The sequence below is a fragment of the Pectinophora gossypiella genome, chromosome 3 (genome assembly GCF_024362695.1).
Source record: "Pectinophora gossypiella chromosome 3, ilPecGoss1.1, whole genome shotgun sequence".
Classification (NCBI taxonomy): Eukaryota; Metazoa; Arthropoda; class Insecta; order Lepidoptera; family Gelechiidae; genus Pectinophora; species Pectinophora gossypiella.
In genome coordinates, this window is record NC_065406.1 from 10,840,530 (window position 1) to 10,864,558 (window position 24,029).

The 24,029-nt window shown below is 38.5% G+C and overlaps 2 protein-coding genes across 11 annotated transcripts in view; one reads left to right on the forward strand and one right to left on the reverse strand.

The window, feature by feature from the left end:
* Positions 1 to 24,029, reverse strand: part of LOC126381879 (nuclear receptor coactivator 7) — a 107,833-nt gene that overhangs the window by 74,336 nt on the left and 9,468 nt on the right. For 3 of the 10 annotated variants that reach the window (XM_050031431.1, XM_050031422.1, XM_050031421.1), the window contains exon 1: positions 5,834 to 6,017. Coding sequence is in view for 2 of the 10 variants with exons in the window: in XM_050031424.1 (XP_049887381.1) it covers positions 20,366 to 20,505 (140 nt within the window). In the remaining 8 variants the exon portion in view is untranslated. Of the gene's footprint in view, positions 1 to 5,833; positions 6,019 to 20,365; positions 20,583 to 24,029 lie in introns of those variants that run through there. The other 7 variants (XM_050031424.1, XM_050031432.1, XM_050031418.1 and 4 more) reach the window with 5 other exon arrangements.
* Positions 1 to 24,029, forward strand: part of LOC126381887 (uncharacterized) — a 56,044-nt gene that overhangs the window by 18,530 nt on the left and 13,485 nt on the right. The gene's annotated exons all lie outside the window — the stretch shown is intronic.

Below are 24,029 nucleotides of genomic sequence, written 5' to 3' on the forward strand. Positions count from 1 at the left end.
GGAAATAATAATTATACAGGTCATTTATTGTGCACAATGTTCGCTTGTATTTAAAAGATAATTGATAATATCCTAAACATGAACGAAACATTGAATCAAGGCTACGACAAGGACGTTGAGAAGCTCTACACTTAGATCGTCAGGTCAAAAGCCATGTCATGTAAGATTGGCTGATGGCTTTAAACATAAGGATGATCTAATATGCTTCGAATAAAAAAACAGAGTAATGAGACTTCAGGGAGAATTAAACAAAATAAAAAAACACTATCAAGATGCAACATGCAGAGCGTGTAGGTAGTAAGTACAATCATAAAGTTTAAATTATTCGAGTAAACACTGGGGTCAATGTACGGCCTCTCGCGAGGTACGAGTTACTTTGCTAGCGGCAAGTCCAAGGGAAACATTTTCATAAAATGTACAAAATCACAGCAGCTAAACTACAGACTCCATAAAAATAACTGGACAAAACAGTTTTTTTTTTCTTCAAATACAAAAGAAGTATAGAAATACATAAAATCCAATCGACATTAATAAGTTTTTGAAAAACACAAATGATATGATTATAAAATAAGAGCTGCAAGTAATAAAGGAAGTGAAGACAGATTTACTGTTTACATCAAAGATTTTGTTTAAAGAGTTGGCAAAATAAACTTAAATGATAATGATGCGATAAATTTAAGCGATAAAACGCAGAAATAATTTCCAAAAGAAAATATGTATATGTAGGATGTACTAATAATATACGGCAAATGCAATTTTAATCTGAGCGAAAATTAATATTTAAATCCACTGCTTTTTGATATGATAAGACACGTAAATGCATGAAATCTGAACCCTTGCAACAACAACGATAATTTAGTTTCAATAATATATTTAAAGAGCCATAAATCCTTAAGATAAGTAAATCTATTTGTAAACGCCGGCTTTATAAAGACATTTACTAACTAAAAGACCAAGCTCAACATCTGGATAGATAAAGCAATATAAATCTACAAATGAATGAAGCAAGCTTTCGTCTATTTCGACATAGTCAAACGAATATTGGCTGCGACGCAAAAACTTTTACAGAAAAGCTTATTTCCACAGAGATTTGTCTCATGATGAGTGGGTACAGATAACCAACTTTGCAAATGCAACTGGCAATGGGCAGTAGGCATACCACGTGACTTTGCAGATAATTTTGCACTATTGTATTGAGGAATACATTAACGAAAGAGAAACGAGATACAATAACATCAACTAACAATGACTGTCCACAACATACAAACAAGGCAAAGGTAATGAGATGCTGGTCGACGCACACGGCATACAGATTAATTGTTAGCAAATACACTTATACAGGACAAAGAAGATCGCCCTCATTAATTCAATTGAATTCAGATTCTATAATCGGCCGGTTCTCTACAGTCAACCATTCCCAACCATTCTAGGAGTGGAAAATAGAGTTTAAAAGAGACGATGACTTATATCTCGCATGGGAATTTGCAACGTATTATTATAAGCTAGAATACAAAGAACACAGACACAAATCCAGTACGAAATTCACGTGGCTATCACATAATAATAACCTTAAAAAACTGAACTGCACTGAATTCTATAGTAGACCATTATGTAGAGCAGACTTACATTAACAAAGAGGAGACAAAGGAATGTATGGCGATGTTTTGGGAGCAACAGGGCACTGAGTCGTCGACAGCAATAACACGATCGGGGCCAGCGTGACAGCAACTATTGATCTAAAGTATTTAAACAACAAACAAAGACAATGTATTATTCAACTGAACTGTAAACGAATGGGCTTGTTATAGTTGCTGTGAAGTGCCAAACGTGCGTAGAGCCACGGATGTAAAACATCACATACATAGTTTTAATTTGACAATGTATACTATATGGCTTTTTGTTACAAAATAATACGTAAGTAGCTTTTGTTCAGTCTGAATAACACTATGATCTTCAAGGATCGAGACTATTCCTGTAAAACTGCAATAACAATAACAGTTGCTTTGTTATCAAAAGCGGGCTGGAATACATTTGCATGTGTAGGAGGAAAATGTGATTATTTTGCAGGGTGTTTCACGGCACGAATCAGCTTCAATTACTCCCAATGAAGAATAATTGCTTCACGTCGCATTATTCAACTACGAATAGTCTTGAGAGGCGGAAATTTATAGCAGTTTAATGTGAAGTAGGTATCCACATTATCGGACTTTAGGGGCTGTAATGTAGTGCTAGTGCAGTTGCACACGACAGGAATTGGAAATTATATGACACTAGACAAGAGCCACTGTTGCAACTGAAAGCCTTTCAAGCGTACGACAATACATTATACTGACTGTTACGATGATAAAAATGCCAAAATAATAATAAATAATACAGAAATAGTTTTGTGTATAAGCATACATACACTCGACATAGCAGTTGCAAACACATATATACACGTACGTAGTTATAGTTAGAATCAACTACATTCTTATTCCGAAGGCATGCAGGCAACATAAGTGATGTGATTGACAACCGATTTACATCATGCACCAAGCTAAATTAAGAACCGGTTGATACGTATTCAATATTATTATTTATCTTCCTCTTGACAGAACGGATGTGGCCTATCATCTATGCAATAATCCGGTGCGTTTAGCGTCATCGCATCAGAAATGAATCCGCAACCCGTGGAACATTCCGCGATAATATCCCAAATTTGCTACAAATAATGCTTCATTAATCAGTGCCGCTCGCAGCCGGCCGCGATGACCCGATTCCGACTCGCGACAAAACAAAAATATTGCGTCTCCTTAATTGATGCCTCAACGGGATCGAACTCTTCGCTTCATTTGCGAAAATATTAATCATGCAGTTTTTTATGACAGCGACTTTCAAGAAATCTCTTTGAGATCTTGTTTCAATTAAAACTCGTTTTCATAAATTAATCGTTCAAGTCCGAATTGTTGCGTAAACAAGGACATCAGGAAAGCACAGCAAATAAGTAAATATTGAGTATTGAGAAAACAATGAGGACACGTGCTAAGCTGAGAATAATTTTAGAATTCAATTTATTGTATGAAAAGAAAATATTGAAACATTGCATGGATGAAATAGTTGGCGGATGAATTTATAATCTAGATCGGATTCCCACGATATTGATACAAGTAAAGGCCGACTGGAGTTGGGAATGCAATAATGCACATATTTTTATTCAAGGCTGTCGAGACGCTTTTACTTCAAGCTTAAGACTACAGATGTGTGTAGCGACTAATACTTGAGCATTGACTATCGCAGTTGAAAATGAAGACGAAACTATTAAGAAATTTAATGTATATTCTGCTGCCAAATTCAAGATCGATGAGTACGTTAGGAAAATTTTAAGACGCTTAATGGTTTGTTGTTAAGGTTTTGCAAAATTAGCTGATAGAGTACTAGATCTAGATTTAAAATGGAATGAATATGAATGAGTTGTCGTTAACGAACGAAGCAATGTCTAGCCACATTGGTCTGACCCCGTTCCGTGCGAGCCCAGGGCGGGTCGCGGCGCGGACGCGGTCACATGGCGGGCGCGGGCTGCGGTGCATAACGGCGGTCAAGTTACGCCCATATTGCTAGAAAAATGTGCCTCGTGTCCGATTTCAAAGTAATATAAAGCGCACCGGGACTTGCATAACTAACCAATGCTCGCAAATCGACACCGCGATTTCAATGACATTCAACTAGCTCTGCTATCAAACAATCTGCCTGTACAAATTATGTATACCTACCAACGTTAAGATAGTATTTGAAGCCGTTGAATCACATCACGTGCTTATTATCAAAATAATTTACATAAACCGTCTACTTAATTACATTAGATACATACCTACATACTGCAACGATATTATGCGAGTACGTCGTATATATATATATATATAATAGGTACAATATTAATATGTGAGTTTTGATTATACATACATCGTTTTTCGTATAAAAATTCTTATGTTTCTTCTTCCTATGAATGTTTCGAACGATACTTTCCGCTTGTATGTATACAAGCCCTCTCGGGATTCAACTACGCCATATTAATAATGTTTGTAACAATGTTTTGTGACAAATTCAAATTCAAAAATATCTTTATTCAGTAGGTAACATAGTTACACTTTGAATCGTCAATTTTTACATAACGAACGTCTCATCCGCCTAAAACTACTGCAGCTTCTCACAACCTGTATAGCCGGGGAAAAGAAGCTGCAAGAAAAACCACGGCACAGGGCCCTAGACGTTCTTTAAAAAAAATAAAAATAAACATAAAATATTGATATACAATTGAGTAATTTAGCTGCCTAATATCAGTTCTCAGACAGTTAATCCCATGCATTCATATCTTCTAAATAATCACTAACTTTAAAATAACCTTTTTTGTAAAGTTTTTGTTTAACAATACGCAATATTTAACAATAAGTTTTTGTTTAATAATAATATAAGACAATAAATGTATAAGTACATAATAAATAAATAAATGTATTACAAACCGAATTGTATATAATTATCATTGGCAAGTTGCCGACTCATATAAATTATATGTATTAACTTTAATTATCTAAATAAACGAATCACTTTAAATTTAGACATACGTATTAAAAATAATTATAGGTATGATTCTTCTTTTTATGTATTACCCAAATTATACATAATTGACACAATCACTTCTTTATGTGAGAAACACACTTCTGTCTTTGTGGTTACTTCTGTAAGCGATAAGATTATGCAGTTGTGACACAGTATCACAAATCAAAATTGAATCAAACTTAATAATCTCAAATCTTATCTGCAGTTTTTGATAGCTCGATTAGTGTGCAAAATATTCCTTTACTGATGTAAACATGTAAATTAATCATTTTTGTAAATTCTAGATTTATCGTACACCTAACCATGGCCTAACTTTAACCTGGAAAAATGTTACCTACTTTAATATAAAATTAATAACTTATTTAGTGTGATAGTCACGCTATTTATATACAACAATCAAAGTGATTTCAGAAAGAATGAATATATTTCAATCTTATATCGTAATATAATGTTACTGTCGAATAGAATATCTTAGCAAGGAATGTAGAGTGTATTTGGGAAATGGCATCTAAGGTCACGGTCGCCGGCGGTGCAGCGGTGGCGGAACTAGAGCAGCCGACTGCAACCACACTATCATTTCCATTTAACCGCGTATAAAAGTAGAAAAGCGCTTTACTCTATTTTCATGGCAAACTTTTATCGTACAACAATTGTGGAAATTTAAGGGACTTTTTATTGTGTTATAAAAGCAAATATTGTACAGAAACTTTACACTTTAAAGTAGTATTGCATGTATAGCAAGTCGGCGAGTGTAACGAGAGTAACATGAAGTTGTTCGCAAGTTGGTCGTTGTTGCCCAACAGACGGTCGACATATCGACAGCGCTCAACTTCCCGCAACTTCCTATAGTTCATTTCGATAGTTTTGATAACTTCTCGCCGTAGACTTCTACGAACTTCGTAGACGCTCGTAGCTACTCAAAATTATGAATTTATAACAAAAACTTGTTAAAACAAACTAGGTTACTTGGAGTTTTGAAGTTGAAATTGTAAGCCAGATTCGAGAGGGTATCTGATAAAAAATACAGACTGCATAATCAAAACAAACAGGTTTTCGGATAAAAAATATTTTTGATAAAAAAGAACCTTGATTGTAAAGTTTGGTAACGAGTATAATTGGAAATGTGTTACGCTTTTAGGACAGTGCACTAATAAAATAAAAGTATAAATATTTTCGGGTAATGCCACACAAAACATTTGGGATCGGTTTAAAACTGCGGCACGTTCAACGGTGTTCTTACGGGCAGCGGCCAAGCACCGACCTCCTTTCCCCGCTGCACTGGCGCAACGAACAAACAGAATAACTAGACGAAGACGTTGGCGCACGAAATCGTAGCGGAACCTGCGCGCGCGACTTTCACTGCGGGTCTAGCGCGTGCGCGAGATCGCGGCGTGTGTAGCGCTCGGCACTGAGAATGCTACTGACGGCGGCGCCGGCGGCCAGTGGAGGGGCCGCCTGGACGCGCTATCTTCGTCACCTGATAACACCAGCCCCGAACCTGTATACCCCCCTGCCCTACTATGACATTCTTATCATCTACAGCCTGCTTCTCGAACAAATTCTTACCAATCTCCTTCCAGGAGGAAAACAACAAATTACTTAAATCTTAATAATGTTGATTAGCACGATATTCCAAATATGGTAACACTTCGCTAACAGGAAATCTTATTAAATTCTTCCAGTGCCCACGTGGGTGTACTGGCTTGATATTTCAATTTGCGAGTGTTAACATAGAATTTCACTTCCAACGATGACTATTGCGCTTATTGTATTCAAATTTCGCCTACGCTTGCTTCTTGTTACGCCGCGTTCTAGCAGGTTGTGTTATAAAATTAATACAAAACTACTATTTAATACAGCTAATTTCCTAGTTAGAGCCATTATTGATTTCTGAATGAATGTTCAGGACATTCACAAATCAGAAAGGCCAATTTCACGTCATTATTCTATCTCGTAGACAATGTTATTGTTGTATAGTATTGTTAGAATTCAGTTATAAAGAGGTCAGTGTTTATCAGTGAGTCAGTTGAGAATAATAGGTATTAAGCAAAAAACATAAGTAACACGATTAGATCGATAAAAGGAACGACGGTCAAATAAAACGTTTATCTGACACACAAATAAAAGTGGAACGATTGGAAGAATTCGCCTAGACAATTTGTAGAAGTAAACATGGAAAGTTTAAGCGTTTTGAATCTGCAAAACTATTCGTAATATTCATATTGTGAGCACATGAGCTCACATGAAATTATTTTGGCATAACACGTACACGACTTGACGTATTAATGTCGGATACAAAACGTCTCCGGTTCTACGATTAATAAAAGGCAATAATTAGTGTTCTCTCCGTACTTATCAAAGAGAATGCAGTTAATCACGTCTTAGTTAGTACTCGGTTAGCCCAGGGTTGCCAGGTCGTCCGGTGTGCGCCTGCGCGGTTTGCACAACATCCGCCCTTTTTGCACGCTCTTGACATATTAATGTGTCGCAATCACCTTCAATATAGGCACATATTTCATTCATGTTAATTACATATACAGTCACCAAAACAAGTTTGTGAAAAATTTTATAATTCATTTCTTCAGTCCAAAAAAAATATTCCCATTCCGCGCGTTAAGGCAAGCAATTCAATTTGTATTTTGGAAGCTGAACATTTATTTTGGTGAGGTTCGTTTGATTTGTCCTAAACTAACAATCTAAAATGTTAAATATTTGCATGGGAACGTAGTACGTGGTGAGTAACGGTAGGCAGCATCGCAATAGACGGAAGAAAGTGTTACAACGGTACTCGGATTGTAACAAAACTTGGACTAATGAGGCCGTCACGGACCACCGGCCAAATTGACGTATTATAAGTTCGCGTTCTCGCAGCAGATCTCTAGCGACCGACGACGTCGCGAATATTCCAGATAAACTACGAGGCAGTTTTCCTCGAATGTGCTGAACTCGTAATCATTCCGTTATTTAATAGGAATGATATGTGATATTATCGAGCATTTCACATTTACTGCGGAACTACACGTGAGACCGGAGCGATAAGGAAAAGCTTTTAATTCAGGGACTTATCGCTGACACCGCCTCCACATTGTATTTAAGGGCAATAAGGCGCCGCCTACCTCATAAACCCAGCTTTGTTTACTATACCATTCGATGATATTTACTATAAAATATTTAATAAAAAGGACAATCGCTTCAGGGTTATCTGTAAACTTAATATTAATGGAAAATCGCCAAGCTTTTCAATCAGTAAACCGTCATATTGCTATTATACAATTAATGTCTTCTGTTGGTGCAGGATACAGTCTGATCAGATGCAGTAACAGTAATGAACGGATGACGCGACGAACGGTATAGATTAATACGATTGTCAAAACGGTAAAGGGCATCAATTTTTACATTACCATGACAATTAAAGTCATCGATGGGAACTGACCATCACCTTTACAGGAGGTCGTGAGTACATGACACACATTTCAATAACAACGCAGATGCGACTGCGCTGTTTACGATGCTCGAGAATAAAACAGCTCGTAGTTAGTACTCCAGACAACGACATATCGATCTGGCGTAATAAACCTAATTGCTGCTTCGATGTGGCCATTTTAATCCCTCAGATTTGCAAGACCAATGAACGCAAAAATTTTAGTCATACATAAGCAGAATCTAAAGTACCTAATGAATCATACAGTAATATAAGTGAGGCGGAATAGAGGTTAAGTTCACTAATTAGTGTCGGAATTAGTCGCGAACCTCATCAAAACTCGAGATGTTTTTGGCGAAGCCCCAGAAAGGCTAATCACCGGCAGAACATTTTTGGACCATTCGGTGAATAAATGGAAAAACTTCAGGAGAAAATGGATCTACTTTATAAATTAAATTACATTTCATAAGGAAGCAAATGTTTTGATTTTTTCATTCATATAATCAGTTCGTACGTATTTACTCGTACACGTGTTTGTTTACCTACTACATTTATCATACATCCGGTGCTTATTCTGATATATAACTTATCGAAACGTCTATTGTAACTGCGTCTAAATAAGAGTGAGATAATTTTGAACGATAATAGACGTATGTATCTAGACTTTCATCGCAGTGGCACGGCAGGATAGGGTGCGCGGTACGCATGCGCGATGCAGCAGTAGCAGTGTTAATGTACAGAATCGTCGACGCGGAAGAACAGCTCTGTTTGTTAAACAAACTCCGGCTGCGAGTCATCTGCTTCTTCTTGTTTACACCCTACGGTAAACATACCTTCGCAGACACAATAATCCTAGAAATATTCCAACGTAAATTCAATTCCATTTCCCGCTTACCTTTTCCTCGTAATTGAAATGAATTATCAATTTCCCGCATATCTAAACGCGATTCTCGCTTAGTAATAAAACCAGCCAAAAGCGTTTTGGATGTGCCTACGATATGGTTCTGTAGCAACTGTTTTAAGTATATATATATATTCTATTATGCAATAGAACAACTTTTTAACTTTACTAGAGATCGTTGCAATGTTTATTTTATAGTACTAAGTATACCTGTTCTTTTTATTATTATTATTTATTAAAATAGTAAATGTTGTAAGTTAGGATGGCCGACGGGATTGGGACGCTTTAAACACGTTTTCTAAAGCGAAAATTAAAATTTCACAATAACATTATGAAAGTATTACTTATAGATACTACTTTATTAGTGGTTTATGGTTCTTTTGACTGAGGATCCCTAACAATATTAGGCTACCCACACCGAAAGGGATCCATCAATGTGTCAAAACGTCTGAACCACAAATGCAGTGTTGTTACACGAAGCGAACGTTTATATTATAATACACGTTGGAATCTCGTTTAGAGTGGAGTAAATCAAATTCCATCACTGAAAATACAGTTAGCTACATATAGACGTACAGTATATACGCATTGAGGCGGTGGTGTTGTATTTTACCCAGTGTGGTGTATGATACGGCTTACCTAGTTAGTGGCAAGCTTGGTGGTATGAATATTCATAGATTGGGAAAGTACGCTACAACAGACGAGCGACGCAACCACGCCGGCGGGGAGGGTTGCGGCGTGGGCGGCGGCGACAACACTACATAGCTGAAAATGTTAACAAACTTTGAAAGATATATATAGATCATACGATTTTCCCATGAGGAAAATCAGCCGCTCACAACAATAACATCATCACCGAATATACAATGAATCCGTTCATATCACACAGAGGTGAGATGAGCGATGATCAGCTGACAACGTTACGCATTTGATAAGCGTCTGATTCATCCATACTGACATAATTATCAACATGTTATTTCTAGTCGAGGTAATACGCAGCCTTTTCCTTAAATATGTATACGTGATTACTGACATGAAAGCTTTTATAAATCAACTGACACAAGATTATGGCCACCAGACTAAATACAAAACAAATAAAAGTATTATTATACACATACATACATACATTAACTCATGCCTATTTCCCACCGGGGTAAGCAGAGACTATAGAATGGCTTCGACTGACACACTTCTCCTGCTTCCTCCACATTCATCAATCGCTTCATACACGCACGCCGGTTCAGAATAGATCGTACTAAACCTTTTCTAAGGACATCTCCAATTTGGTCAATGTACGTCCTTCTAGGTCTTCCTCTGCCAGCCCTACCATCAACTTTCGCTTTATATACCGCTTTCGCAATTCTGTTATCCTTCATCCGCTCTACGTATCCAAACCAACCTAACATTCCATATTACCATAATCGCTACATGTATATCTTTATAATCGTTATTGTGATTATGACGTCTCAGAAACGAGCTTCTGCAGTAAATTATTGTGTAAAGAAAACAAACTGACACGAGTTACCGCCATAAGAGCCCCAACACACAAATACGTATATCACTTTTTCAAGTGACAAAAAATGTTTTACGTTTAAACATTATCTCGGAGTGTTTTCGTAACGAGGCTAAAATAAAGTTGGTATGCCTGCCTAGTCCCTGAACAATGGCGCTGTGGCGGCAAACATTTCTTATCTTGACAGGTTTACTTACTCCAGTGTCACCACTAGCAAACACGGCTTCCGAGAAACATGTTGGAATAATGTTAAATTGGAATCGCTAACACATCAACGTGCCATTTTCTCTTCTCATGAGTTTATAGAAAGGTGGTCGTTCGCTTTCGTTTCGCTGACGTTGACTGACAAGCATGGAAACGACATGTCAACATCGCTCCATACGTTCATCAGCGTCTAAACGAAGGTGAAGGGCACCATAGACAGACCTCGCCGGTCGATAAAAGGGAAATACAACCTGAGCCGGTGCGGTGGTTTCAATTCAATAAGGCAGAATTATAATAAACGTGTAGGTAGATTAGATTGCCGACTACGAAGCGCTGATATCAGCTTCTGACGTAAAGAGCATGTCAGCTGAAAATATTGTCAGACAAAGTTATCTCTCAGTACCCGTTCTCTTTCTCCGTATCCTATTTGGTAAAACGCAAATCCTCCGATAAGAAAATGCTAGTAAAATCCTATGGACCGAGCTACTCACTCGATCTCAGTACTCCAAATGTCGTCGTCGTCTTCGTCAATTTGCATTTTAAAACAGCATTCAACTTGAAGAAAATTATGTAGATTTTCTCAGAGCTTACGATCTACCTGTAATAGCGAGGTGACGCTTTTTCAATATAAATATATAAATAAAGAAACGTAATAATATAAAACAAAAAGATTGTGTATAAATTACTTAACAGTTATGTAAACAGGAATTACACTAGGTACCAAAGGTTGCTATTTTGACGTTGGCTCAATAATAGTGTGGAGCTATTTCTAATTATTTAAATATTTTACCAGTAATTATGTATTTATTATGATTAATAATTGTAAATACAAGCAGTTATGTTTCAATATTCCACAATGCCGCAACGAGTTTCCTTAAAACACATTAAATGAGATGTCACGAGTTAAGTATAGTACCTACCTACTATTTAATTAACTTACCAAGTTATCGAATTCCTACCAAATAAAATTTAAATCGTAAACTCACCAAGGGAAAAAAATGAAACTCATTGGTATCACAGAATCGGGCACAATATTTCATTTAAATCAAATTTCACAAAAATAAGCAAACAAATTATAACCTTAAACAAGTGTAATTATCTGTGAAACATCGTAATCAACTGTCGAAATTGATAAAGTTATCGCTGATATACAACACCAATTAAGGCGTCCGTGTGATATAGAAAAAAACCCTATTCATATTACTTTGACATCGATACATTATACAAGCACAGGCGAAAAAAGATTTTTTTTTAAGATCGTTTAAAGTTTCAACTATGTCGAGTAGCTTCAAACAAACCAGGGAATGTGATTATGTAACGTATAACTATGAGAAGGTAGATATGCGTGTACCTACTGTTAGGTCTTAGTTCATTATTGAATTAAGAAGTCCCACAAGAACTAAAACCTACACTAAAAACGAAAATCTGTAAACTTTACTACAGTATAAACTATTTTCTTTACGCTCATGTTAAATGGAAAAACAACGACGCAACGATGTACTGAAGAACCCCTTAATGTAAAAAGACGATGTCGTGAGATATATAATCATTAAAGTATCATTTGCCTCTGAAACGGGAGCACGAACAACTCGCAGACAATTTGAAACTGATCTAACTACGATCGTCTTATCGACGTTCGGACTGACGTAAATGCTGAGTAGGTGGTACAGTCATCACGAGTTAACACTTAACCAACTCCGAATAATAATCGGCGCAAAACGTGGTAAGTATTTATTACAGAACATACATACATCGCGCCTGTAATCCCTAGCGGTCGGCAGAGTTACTCGCAATCAAATTTGCAGCCACTTTTGACACGAAATTAAGCTGGAAATAATGAACCTTATGGTGACAGATAAGCAATCTATCGCCAATTTGTCGCAATAATATGATAATCCATCATGCAAGAAAGGTCACAAAGGGCATGCCCGGGAAGACAGGCAACTGCATTCCAAGGTTTTAATTAGCTACCTGTCTAGCATTGCAGCTAGTTTTGCACAGAAATGTAAAATTTTATATTTCCCTTTCAAACAACGAAACAATCTAAAATAGAAAGTTCTCCACTTACGGTTGAATTTTCCATATCTGTTTAATAAAACCCTAAGCCTCTTATGCAAACAAAGAATCTCATACAACTTTCTCTGCGACTGAATATGTACAATATAGGTACGTGTATACCATCCACGTTCACGTAATTGTAAAGTTAATAAAAACATTTATGTAAGAGACGTAAACCTTTCTGTCTATCATATTCCATGGTTAAATGATTAAGTGTTGAGTAGTGTTCTAGAAAAGTCACGGTTAACTAGATAATATATTTGTCGTGCCTGTACTTTGGACTGCGGAGACAAGTGTCTCGAGTGGAGGATGCAGTCAGGCGCAAATGGCTAACGACGTGGTGCAGGACGGATGCCTGCACTGCATCACCTCGAGTGTGCGAGCGGCGCCGACGCGGACCGCCGGCAATCATTCAATTGCCGCCCACTCGCAATTGAATTCGAGAATGCACCATGTCGAAATTGGGACTCGAGCACTTCAAGTTACATGTGCCGCTCCAGATAAACGAATGCTTACAATCCAAAGGGTACCTACTGCAATTTGCGCAAAACTAGAAACGGTAATGTTCCCACCAACGCTGTCGTAAACATTCAACAAACTGAACGACGGAACTACTATTTACATTAATCTTTACATAAATGGGCATCATCCGCTTTTTCAAGCAAAACAACTATATACTCGTAAATAGCTATAAAAAAGTCGTTTCATAAAGTAGAAATAAAGAAGTGCTAAGCAATTATTTGCATAAAATATTTGAATAATGTCAGTGCTCTGTCAGAAATTTAGAAGAAGATGAACGTTTCTTCAGAGACCGCATTGTTATCCTATTGTTTGTTGACTAAACTAAGCCAACAGAAGAGACAAGGACACAAACAAATGGTCTGAAGCGGGGGCTCGTCCACTTTTATCTCTGTAATAATTTGACACTATCAGTGTAAGTGCGCAGTAGATCCAAGTGGCGATGAACAATTTTGGCCAATGTCTGATAAGGCCATGATCAATCGCGTTACAGGTAACAATTATTTTCCCTGACTGATGTGTTCAATTCGACACTTCAGTATCATTGTTCCACGCCAGCTATGTATGATCATTCCAATTTCTTTACAAACGCGTACACAGGATATGCTATAACAGATGTTAACCATAAAAAAATATTAAGCAGTCCAGTTTGTCAGCATTTGAAACAGTATCTGTCATACAAAAGTCAAGGTAAAACAAACAAACGTAGAGCACAATATTTGTTCTTTTAGTTTGAACTGTTTTAGCATCACAAACTTTATCTTACATAATCAAATCATGCGAACAAATGCTAAAAATAGAGATGTATTTTGTTCATGAACATAAACAGACCCATGTGTTATTTTATGTTTCAGCGCAACACGTATGTTATAGGTACAATACCTAAACACCGATGATGCCAACGCTATTATTCTTGAATTTGTTTATTTCTTTATCAGTGTGTACACCTACGATGATCATTGTTCACGAAATTAACCCTGCAACAATACAATCAATATTCTTCACTGAAGCATCTGAAGCAATGAATCAGATGTGCAGATAAACATCATCTAATTTACCATATCATTGTGACACGTGAAGAACTCCTAGCCAACATTATCCATTATTTCTGAAATTATCAGATGCGTTTCAGAAAAAGAGATTTATGAATCAGACTATACGTAGAAAATGTATATTTGTTGTCTATAAAGATAATAAATAGCGTTAAAAAAGTTAAATTTTATTAAACTCGAACTAGGTTAACAATGTACTAGTTATAAAACAATATTTATTTACATAACTACGATTGTGGTACTTAATAAATCTCGAAGGCATGTATGAAGCACACGATTATGAAATATTTATGCAGTACGATAGCGTCCCTAACATGCGTGACTGTGCGTAATGTTACCCGCGTCCCCACACCTACGTCAGGAGGCATAATGTAAAATCCAGGGACTGCCTTCGATCGCTCATTTTTTTAAATCAGGTCGGAAGCTGCGCAAAATCGGGGAATATGGGATGGGCTTCATCGCCTTGAGTTCTAATATATTGATATGTAAATATGAAAAGGGTAAATAGATACACCTGTAGCGAGCGTGTGGGCGTGAAATCGATTCGACGGCGCTAACTCGGTGACAAAGCGGTGCGCTTTGTGCGCGCTGGGGCCGTCACGAGCGGCTCCTCGCCCGCCTGGCACAATGTACCAGCTCGCACTCCATGCGGCCTCGTGCACCGCCCGCAGTCACGACTATCAGTCACCACACACCGGCCTTTCATGTCTCATCTCATTGTACGCCGTTTGCTGCTCCTCACATGAGGCAATCTGTAATTGACCACGCGTCTCGTCACGCGATGTGTGATTGCCCAAACACCACACGCCGCATCATGTCAAGCCGACTGTTGCGCTCTGACGGGCTCTAATCCCTCAGCAACTATACTAATTGCAACCAAACACCCAACGTTGGAACATCCGGACATTACGTATATCACGTGATAACCATATAAAGCATCTGTTCGGTACACTACTATTGTACCGAGATTATTATGAACTGCGTTTACTATTTACAAGTTCGTTATACAACGTTATTGTCCTCCATGTGAATAAGACCTCGTATCCAAGCAATGACAAAACATAACGCAGTTCTACAAATGTTTTAAAAGTAATAAAACAAACTAACGATGAGAATAGCTGGTTATTACTATTTATTATGTCACCTACGCAATCTGGCGTATGAATTAGGTACAACGCTACTCTGTACATACCTAGCGGTAAATAGACTTGAATATAGAGGGCTTCGGATGTCCGATCACTTCCATCACCATTAATCCGGGCCGTGATCGGTACTGTTGCTCCTTACACAAACAACGTGAGTCAAGAACACATGGCTGAAATACCGCTGGAAATATATACAAAACCAGTTTGTATAAATTTGAAAAGGGCTGCGACCGGGAGGTGGGATTAAGGGAGCATTATTCCTCTCGTACCGTACGAGTAATATAACGAGTAACACAAGAGAGTCGTAGGTATAATAAGAAATTCTCGAGAACGGGATTTTCACCGCTAAAACCTAGTTGAATTCCGCTCGTAGCTCGTGTAACCGAGGGTTACCCGTTGTAACTACGTAGCAGGCAGTAATCTTCCGTATATATGTACGTAATAGATAGAGAGTAGGTACAAAGAAACAATGGAGGGTGGTCTCCCTCCACCCTCTTGGTCGTGTCGCCTAAACATTTTATATCGGCCAAGGACGCGGGCTTGCAGCTCGGCAACGGCGCTGCAACCACCGCGCCGGTGACACTGTCGTGAATGAATTACTCAAACTGGGTCGAGTTAAGCCTACACGTAAAAAAACGATACTTTTAATATACTTGAAAGTTAACTTTGCTAAATAGCAGGTCACACTAGGTACCTCTAGTAGGTACTGATCAGAGCCGGCTATATATGAATTGGAACTAAGTTATTAGAACTTCATCGTCAGTGGGTGGGTACAGAGGGCTTTGTTTTTAAAAGGAGCGCAGCGTGAAACATAAATCATATTATTATGTGATCTTGCATATATTACCACATTTACTTTTCATTCGAAGGAGAGGCAGGTGAGAGAGCCAATTTTCGGACTATTTACAGTTGCCAACATTTCGTTCAGATATTGAATGGTAAGGCTTATACCGCGGCTCATACATTCACTTCACTTTAAAGCAAAGATTTTTCAATTTGTTAGAGCAGCTAGCAGCTTATAAAATGCATATCAAATTAAAAACACTTTTTCCTATTTCTCAGTCGTCCACGAAGCAAGTGATGCGTCGTATAACAGCACGTGGAGGACTGTTGACGGTGTCTTATCGCAATATTTTTTCTCAAACAATCTTTCAGCAAATAGTTGCGCGACTGTGCCATGATATTTTCCCAGTATCATTTTTTTGCTTTGAGCGCAGTATTGCTTTCATTCTTTGAACCTCGCCACGCTCGACTCTCACGTTCCTGTTTCATTTCAGTCTGTGTCTGGAATATAAAAACGTTTCTGCGCCGAGCGTTTGATGAGGGAAACTGCATTTCGCTCATATACCTAATATTAAGTACCCGTGTCTGTGGTTGATGATGGTTAATAAATACATATTATATAAATAATTAAATTAATTAACTTGATTCAATGTGGTGAAGTGAACGTTCCAGCGTAATGTACTTAGCTGAGTAACATAACATTTCCAAGTTCCTCAAACATTTAATGTTTGTCGGACCAAATAGAAAAGGAATAGAGAATTATGTAGTGAGTGAGGTCGTACAGAAACACAGATCCCGTAAAGCTCTTAATTATTAACTAAAGCCCGACGAGGAGCATAAGGTTTTTAATTAAATAACCTCATAAAGGGGCGCGGTAAACAAGCGAGATTTAGTTAGGAAGGAAGGCCTGCCGGGACGAGATAAGGAGCTGCCGAGAGCGGCGGAGTACACAGCCAGATAGGGAGTGTTGCACAACGCAAATATTTGCGCCTACGGTCTATGGACTGAGTAAACCTTTCAGCGAAATACGCTCACCTAAATACGTGACGGAAGGAAGATTGATATTTGTCAGTCACATTTACACAACCCTTATTCCGAAATTCCACTACGTATATTTAATAATCCTCAATTTATTAGTAGCGCACGTAATTCTATATAACTTCGCCGGTATTATACTCTGAATCTAGTTCAAGTAATCCTCCGCTTCTGCAACAAGCGGCTAATCCAAAATGCATTCACATAAATTGTGCATCCGAGTTACCGCTACTACTAAATCCCGAGTCACTTTAAAGTCACGCTACCGTCTGTAGCTAATTCGCTGTAAATTGAGACTTATAGTCACATGTTATGCTAGTTTATGTTACAGTACCACATGCCACAAAGCCTTGAGTACTACACAATATCGTATGTACGCGCGAATGTATACCTACTTATGTAACATATAAATCTTAATATTGCTACCGAAATTAATTTCTCTCTAGAATCTATTTAGGTGCTAGCAACACGATGTAAAATACAAAAATAATCTATTGTTGAAATGGGTAAACAAATGCTAAACATAAATTCAATTACGAATGTCAAACAAGGGTATACAAAAGTTAATCGGTTATCGAACAATGGAGGTGACAGTGTCACAGTCACAGTATGAACTCCACTCACGTACCTACATTAATGTAAGAGTTGGAAGCCCCCTTCACCCCTGGAGCCCGGTTCGCCCTGTGTCCGGGAGCAAATTGGATCTGCAGTGACGTTGCATCCGCCGTCACTGTAAATTGAATACCGCGCGCCCACAACCCAGACTTTTCCCAACATTTTTCCTCGACAACCAAATTCCATACAGGAAATTGACTCAACTTGTCCCGAGTCCGTTTACAAGCTTTTAGAGAAATGTTGTTTCTATTGCGGCCGTAATAGAAACGATTGTGGTTTATAATACGCGAGGTAAACTATACGCGTCAAGGCTTCTATACCTACGTGAACTAGATCATACGTGAAAATAAATATGATACAATTGCGTCGCATACAAACAATTTATTGTCAACGCTAGTGTCATGTAACGTAAACAATGTCTATCTCACTTAGCGTACCAAAATGATAAAAAAAACTACTTTGTAAGTATTGCGCACCTTAGTACGTTCGACATACTTAATTCAACAGTAGGTACCTAATGGTTTCAAAACTTTTCTACCGCATTTAGCATCAAATAGATGTAGCAGTTTATACGGACCATTTACTACGCCGCGTGGGAGTAATATTAACTAAATGCTCCTGAAAATTACCTTCTAGTCTCGATGGTGAAAATATGAAAGGAGCGGTAGATATTACTATGCAAAGACGTAACCGCAGAGAAATTCTTGGGACACAAATGGCGTCAAAAAGTATTTAATAAAGGGTGTTCGAAGGTCGCTCACGCGTGCTCGCGCCCCCAGCGGCGGCGGGACAAGACCTCCCGTCACGCCCGATTTGGCACTTTAATGTGGATCCGTCGACAATAAAACTTTACTGTCGAACGCGCCTCGACAACGAGAAATACATGATGCCTATTACATATTACGACCGTGTCACATGACACTTGGAAGCTGGAACGACAAAGGTATTGCGTTCTTTTCTGATAGATAAATTACACTTCGTCGAACCAAGAAAACTAGGACAATATCGATACGAAAAAGTTGTATTATATTTGTAATGCAACAACTAAATTAGCGTTTACAATAGTAGAACTAGATGATAATTATTATAATGCAATTTTCTTTAATAGCATAAAAAGTAATCAATACAAACTTTAGAGAAAGGAAATAACGTTTAGATCGCATTATCAAAGCAAGCTTAAGAACTTGCTTTTGTTCAAGTTGCAAAGTTTCCCTGCTCTGAGGAGCTTTATTTGAAATAATATTAAATAAGTTATTTCAGAGTACAAATAAAAAGGGATTCGTTTTCACGCAGAGTTTTAATTAAAAAGTTGTTCCATTCAAAAACCGTAACTGAAAATGACGGGAGCAGTCGTTCGACCAAGTAAAAAAAAAGTTTATTTAGGTAAGTACTAAAGGCCTGGGCCACGCTTCGCTGCTTTAAAATATATTCCTGTCTGGAATTAAACTTGGAATTGTGGGAATAAGTAAAAGTGACAAAGAAGGTACATATCAAAGGACAAAAGTTACGCCTACCGACTTGTGAAGTCCCAGAGGAGTGTAGATCTTACAAAAATACGCGGTGGGAGGAGATATAATAAATCAAAACGATGGGATGGCGGAGTTGAACAGCGCCTACTAGTTGGCGACAAATTGGATTTGTCGTCGCGGATTTCGCCGGCCGGCAGTCGCTGCGCAGTCGGCGCCTGCCGCTTCAATCGAGTTACTGCTTCCCTGCTGTTACTCGCTGAGAATTTCTAATACTCAACCGACAACATGAATACATACTTTTGTCTCTTCAAAATCGAAAGTCCCTGTATACTACAAAATCGAACAATAGAAACAGTACATTTCGTAAATAAGTCATGCCCTTTTGGGCTTACTAAATAACCCCGACGCCGGGGTTGACGAGGTTAGTTATCCATCGCACAACCCATGCGATAGAAAAAATACATTTCATAAAATTTCAGAATATCTATAGTTTATTGTCGTATCTCAATTGAGAACCTTAAATTATAAATACTTATTATCTAGAATAAAATCTACCTTATCAGTACAATTTTAGCATTCATAATCAAAGTTTTAGCAATCACATCTTCACAGCAGATAGATAGTTTATCAGACCCAGAATATGTATGTATTTTACGAAAGTGCCGCACGTTCTTCAATAAGTTTAAAATAAATAAAACAAGCAACAAAGTCGCACTTTGTGGCAACCATTGGCGTTTATATTATGTTTAGAGAAATGTTGAAACTTTGTAAAATGAGGTGCTTACGAGTACTGTGAGCACGAGCTCACGCGAAAAGATTATTAACTCGAAATCACGAGACGGGGGAAGAAGATTCGGTGTAGGTAAATGGGCACATGTAGTATTGTTTTGACAGTACCGAGCAGAGCATAGGTATTATGAAAATCCGTAATACATAATATTAAAAGCCATGCTTCTTTGCTGTAAGCGACATCATGCAGTTGATAATTGAGGATGACGCTGCAGTCGTCGGAGATGTCCTGTAAGAACGGAATGGGAGAAATAATGTAATGACTTACTGCCAGTGGAAGGGTCCAGTGATGCCCTCTCGGAGTCGGTCCTTGAGCGAGCGCTGGCGCGAGGGCCCGGGCCCGGGCGGCAGCATGCCCGCGCCGGCCGGCACCGCGGGCGGCGGAGGCGCGCGCGCCGGCGACGACATCCTCCCGCGCGTGCACTACCAGCCTCGCAACAACAACATCACACCACCGCACCGGCAACCACCACTACTAACGCGCGCTGCAACACAACAAACACAACCAAAGCCACATAAATAAAAACATAAAGCCAAGCCCGGGTGCTACATCGATAAGGGCAAAATTAAAACTTAATAAGCCAGGGTACCTACACATTGTATATGCATCTAGCCATTGGATGTCGTGAATTTTAAGTAACATGAAGTGCTTTGTAAAAGTAACAAAAACATTAATGAAACAAAATTGGCAAAATAAAAAGGACAAATACAGCTTGAGTAAAGAAACAACACAATTTAACGAGAATTTTGCTTGTACAAAAAGCCCACAGCTAAACTCAATGCGCCTAAGTTTATTTATTGGCAATAAGGAAACTCCGAGCATCATAACTTTATCAGGCGCTTTTATATGAGCGAGCAACAACGTCGTCGTCCGAACTATGGAGCAAATTCAATAAACTTGTCTGGGCTATCGACAATTGGTTAGTTGGAAGAAATATTCACACCTATCTATGTCGTACCTATGTATAACGAAGCAACCAACACGTATTAACAAGATTAGATTGCATGTCTTCCTTTGTAAAAGTGAGGTATTTCTCAGGCGTTGGGCGCGCTGACGGACATCTCACGAGATTGTGACCATTCTCAAATATAATAGAACTGTCAGCCTCGTCGTTTTCAATACACGTAAACATATTTCTCAGAGTGTCAACAAACCGGATACTTTTGCCTGTCTTTCAGCATAGTTATGATTATTTTTTAACATATTTCTACAAAGAGAATCGGATCAAAATTATGATGGTAGGAAGTGCTATTTCATACGAGTTTATTGATATTAGTTACATACTGAAGTATGCAAGCGTTCCCCAGATAATAGGTATTTTCAAAACGTCAAGCCAGCGGGATCAAAGAACTGCCTTTATAACTTTGGAACCGTTGAAGTACTCATTTCGGTATTTTGCAGGGGGTGAGTACTATTTCGGTACTATTTTTTGGCGTTTAAATCAAAGCGAAAGACCTTGTCGTTAACTCTCGCCAAATTTCGCTCACCGTCAAGCTAGCAAGTGCAATAAAACATGACTATAAATCCAGAACCGTGATGGTACTATTTTTTTTACAACAGGTACTATTTTTTTCAATAAGAGTACTATTTTTTGGTATGGTCAAATTATTTTTTCGTGCCCATTTTTTTTTTGAAGCCGCTAGCTTGACGCACACTTCAGCATATGTAGTTATGAGCAGGTATGGTGTGGCGACTATAACATATTATCGCATAACGGACAATTGATTGCTGACATATTCCAGTCTAGAGCCAGCCGTTTTCCCGTATTTCTCGGTAGTGATGTCATGCTGATACTCCAATCAATGTTCTACGGCTATTAAAAACCTAACGTGTACGTCTTGCACGCTATATTATTATGACGTTAGATACAAGTGTTGTTATTTTCCTTTTAAGCGTTGTTTTGTATAAATATCGTATGTAGAATAGGTAATTACTTCCTAAAGCGAGGTGTGGTTTGGAATACATTACGGGAACGTGTGAAAAATAAATTATGCACCTCTGTCTCGCCTCTCCCGCTTGACGGCGTCGGGCTCATATTAAATTCGAATACGTAATGCGACATAGGTACGACATCATCCAACTCTTTGAGCTTTCAAGTGCGAAATAAATATTTATTTTTGCTGGATTTCAGAGATGTAATGTTACAACTTGGAGCGTCGCTTCGTGGTCGTATATCTATTCTGTTGTGGAGTATTGATCAATAGCTAAGGCGTCCACGTATATCGAGACTAGGCTCGACTTAGTAGCAGCTCATTGATATGCACTGACAGTTTCACGGGGTTATTATGCAAATTGCTGCTGCAACTAAAATGAACTGTAACTTATACGCTCGCCATAGACTTCCCTATTACTTGATAATATCGTCTGATATTTCCGTTACTTACTGTTCTCGATAACGTTTTGATGTGTGTTTTCCGTTTCCACATTTCAAATTATCATGAAATGTGTAGGTAATTAATGTCTTTGTACTAAGGTTGCGAAATACTTATAATCTCTGTATTTTATTTGTTCTGGCCAGAGTTCCTTATCGGCTTCCTTGGACAGCCTTCGACAAACTAAGTGGCTCCTTTGTCTAATGTTAATTACAGTTATCAGTCAGAGCTATGTTACTGTTACCTACTGGGTAGGTAGTAGGTTAGGTGCCTACTACCTATTATCGAGTGGTCGGACGGCGGCACGGCGGAGTCACCTGACGTCAGCCACTTCCGCGCCGAGGTTTATCTGTCGCCGCTTCCTCGCCTCGCGTGCCGAACCCGACTAATAATAAACTCCACCCTCCCGGCTCCAACCCCACGACGCCATAACACAACCGACCACATAAGCGAAGGTAAAATGAGAAGTAACTCATCTACGTAAGGTATTAGTTAACAAGCCAAGTTCGTCCATCAACCCGCGATTACCTGCCCCGGAGCTCACAAAATACCAAATTTGCATAATGGCAAGATTGAATGATATCGCACCTTGACCCATTTTCATGTGATAATCGATAAAACACGCTGCAAAGTTCAGCGAAGGGCACCGTGACCAAGGTAAGGGTGTACGCGTTGCATAGCTAAACATTCGTTCATATTTTATGTATGATTTCGTTGCGAATTACTTAATTTAAAACGAGACCTCGTATGGCGATTATTATTTAAATTAAATCCAAACTCGTCACGGCTAATCGAAGTTGGCCAATAGCCAATATTATCCATTCAACAATGTTGGCTATTACCGACATTGATTTGAATTCGAGAGTGGTATCAAAGTTGGGCAGCGGAAAGTTTTGGGCGAGCTGTAGATAGTAAAGTTGAGTGCGAATACAGAACGGCAGGGCAACAGCAGCAAGCGAAAGCAGTTATCGATCGGCCCTAGCACAAGCCCGCCCCGCCCGCGCCCCGCACACCTTACGTAAGTTCAGCTGATCGCACCCACCCCGTAACCTTGGCGACGGGCCCTGCACGCGCTCAGCCCTTCCTATTGACCCTCGATTGCCACGAGTGTTTCCCATTACTCCCATTAATACTACTACGAACAGTTTTCTTTTTAAGAAACTATCTGTAATCTTGTATATACGTAGCATCTTGCACTTCAATATCTTGGTAGTTATACATAAACTACAGACAGGGCTCCAACTCCACCGGTAAACAGGCGTGATCTTATGTAAGAAAGATAAACAACGGTTCCTAAACCATTGGTATCAACAAAACATTTAGATGATTGATAAACTGTTACAATTGTCCGATAAATTAGCTGTCGTAATTATGATAGGTAAAGGGATCTTAATTGTGGTTGTTAATATCTGAATGTAATTATTTATGTTCGAAAAAAGTTTTTCAAATTATTTTCAGTTCATAAACGCAATAATACACGTTTAATAAACCTTTCTTAAACCTTCATTCCTCATAATTTACCGTGTACTCTTTATTTCGCGGGTCTTAATTTTATTTAT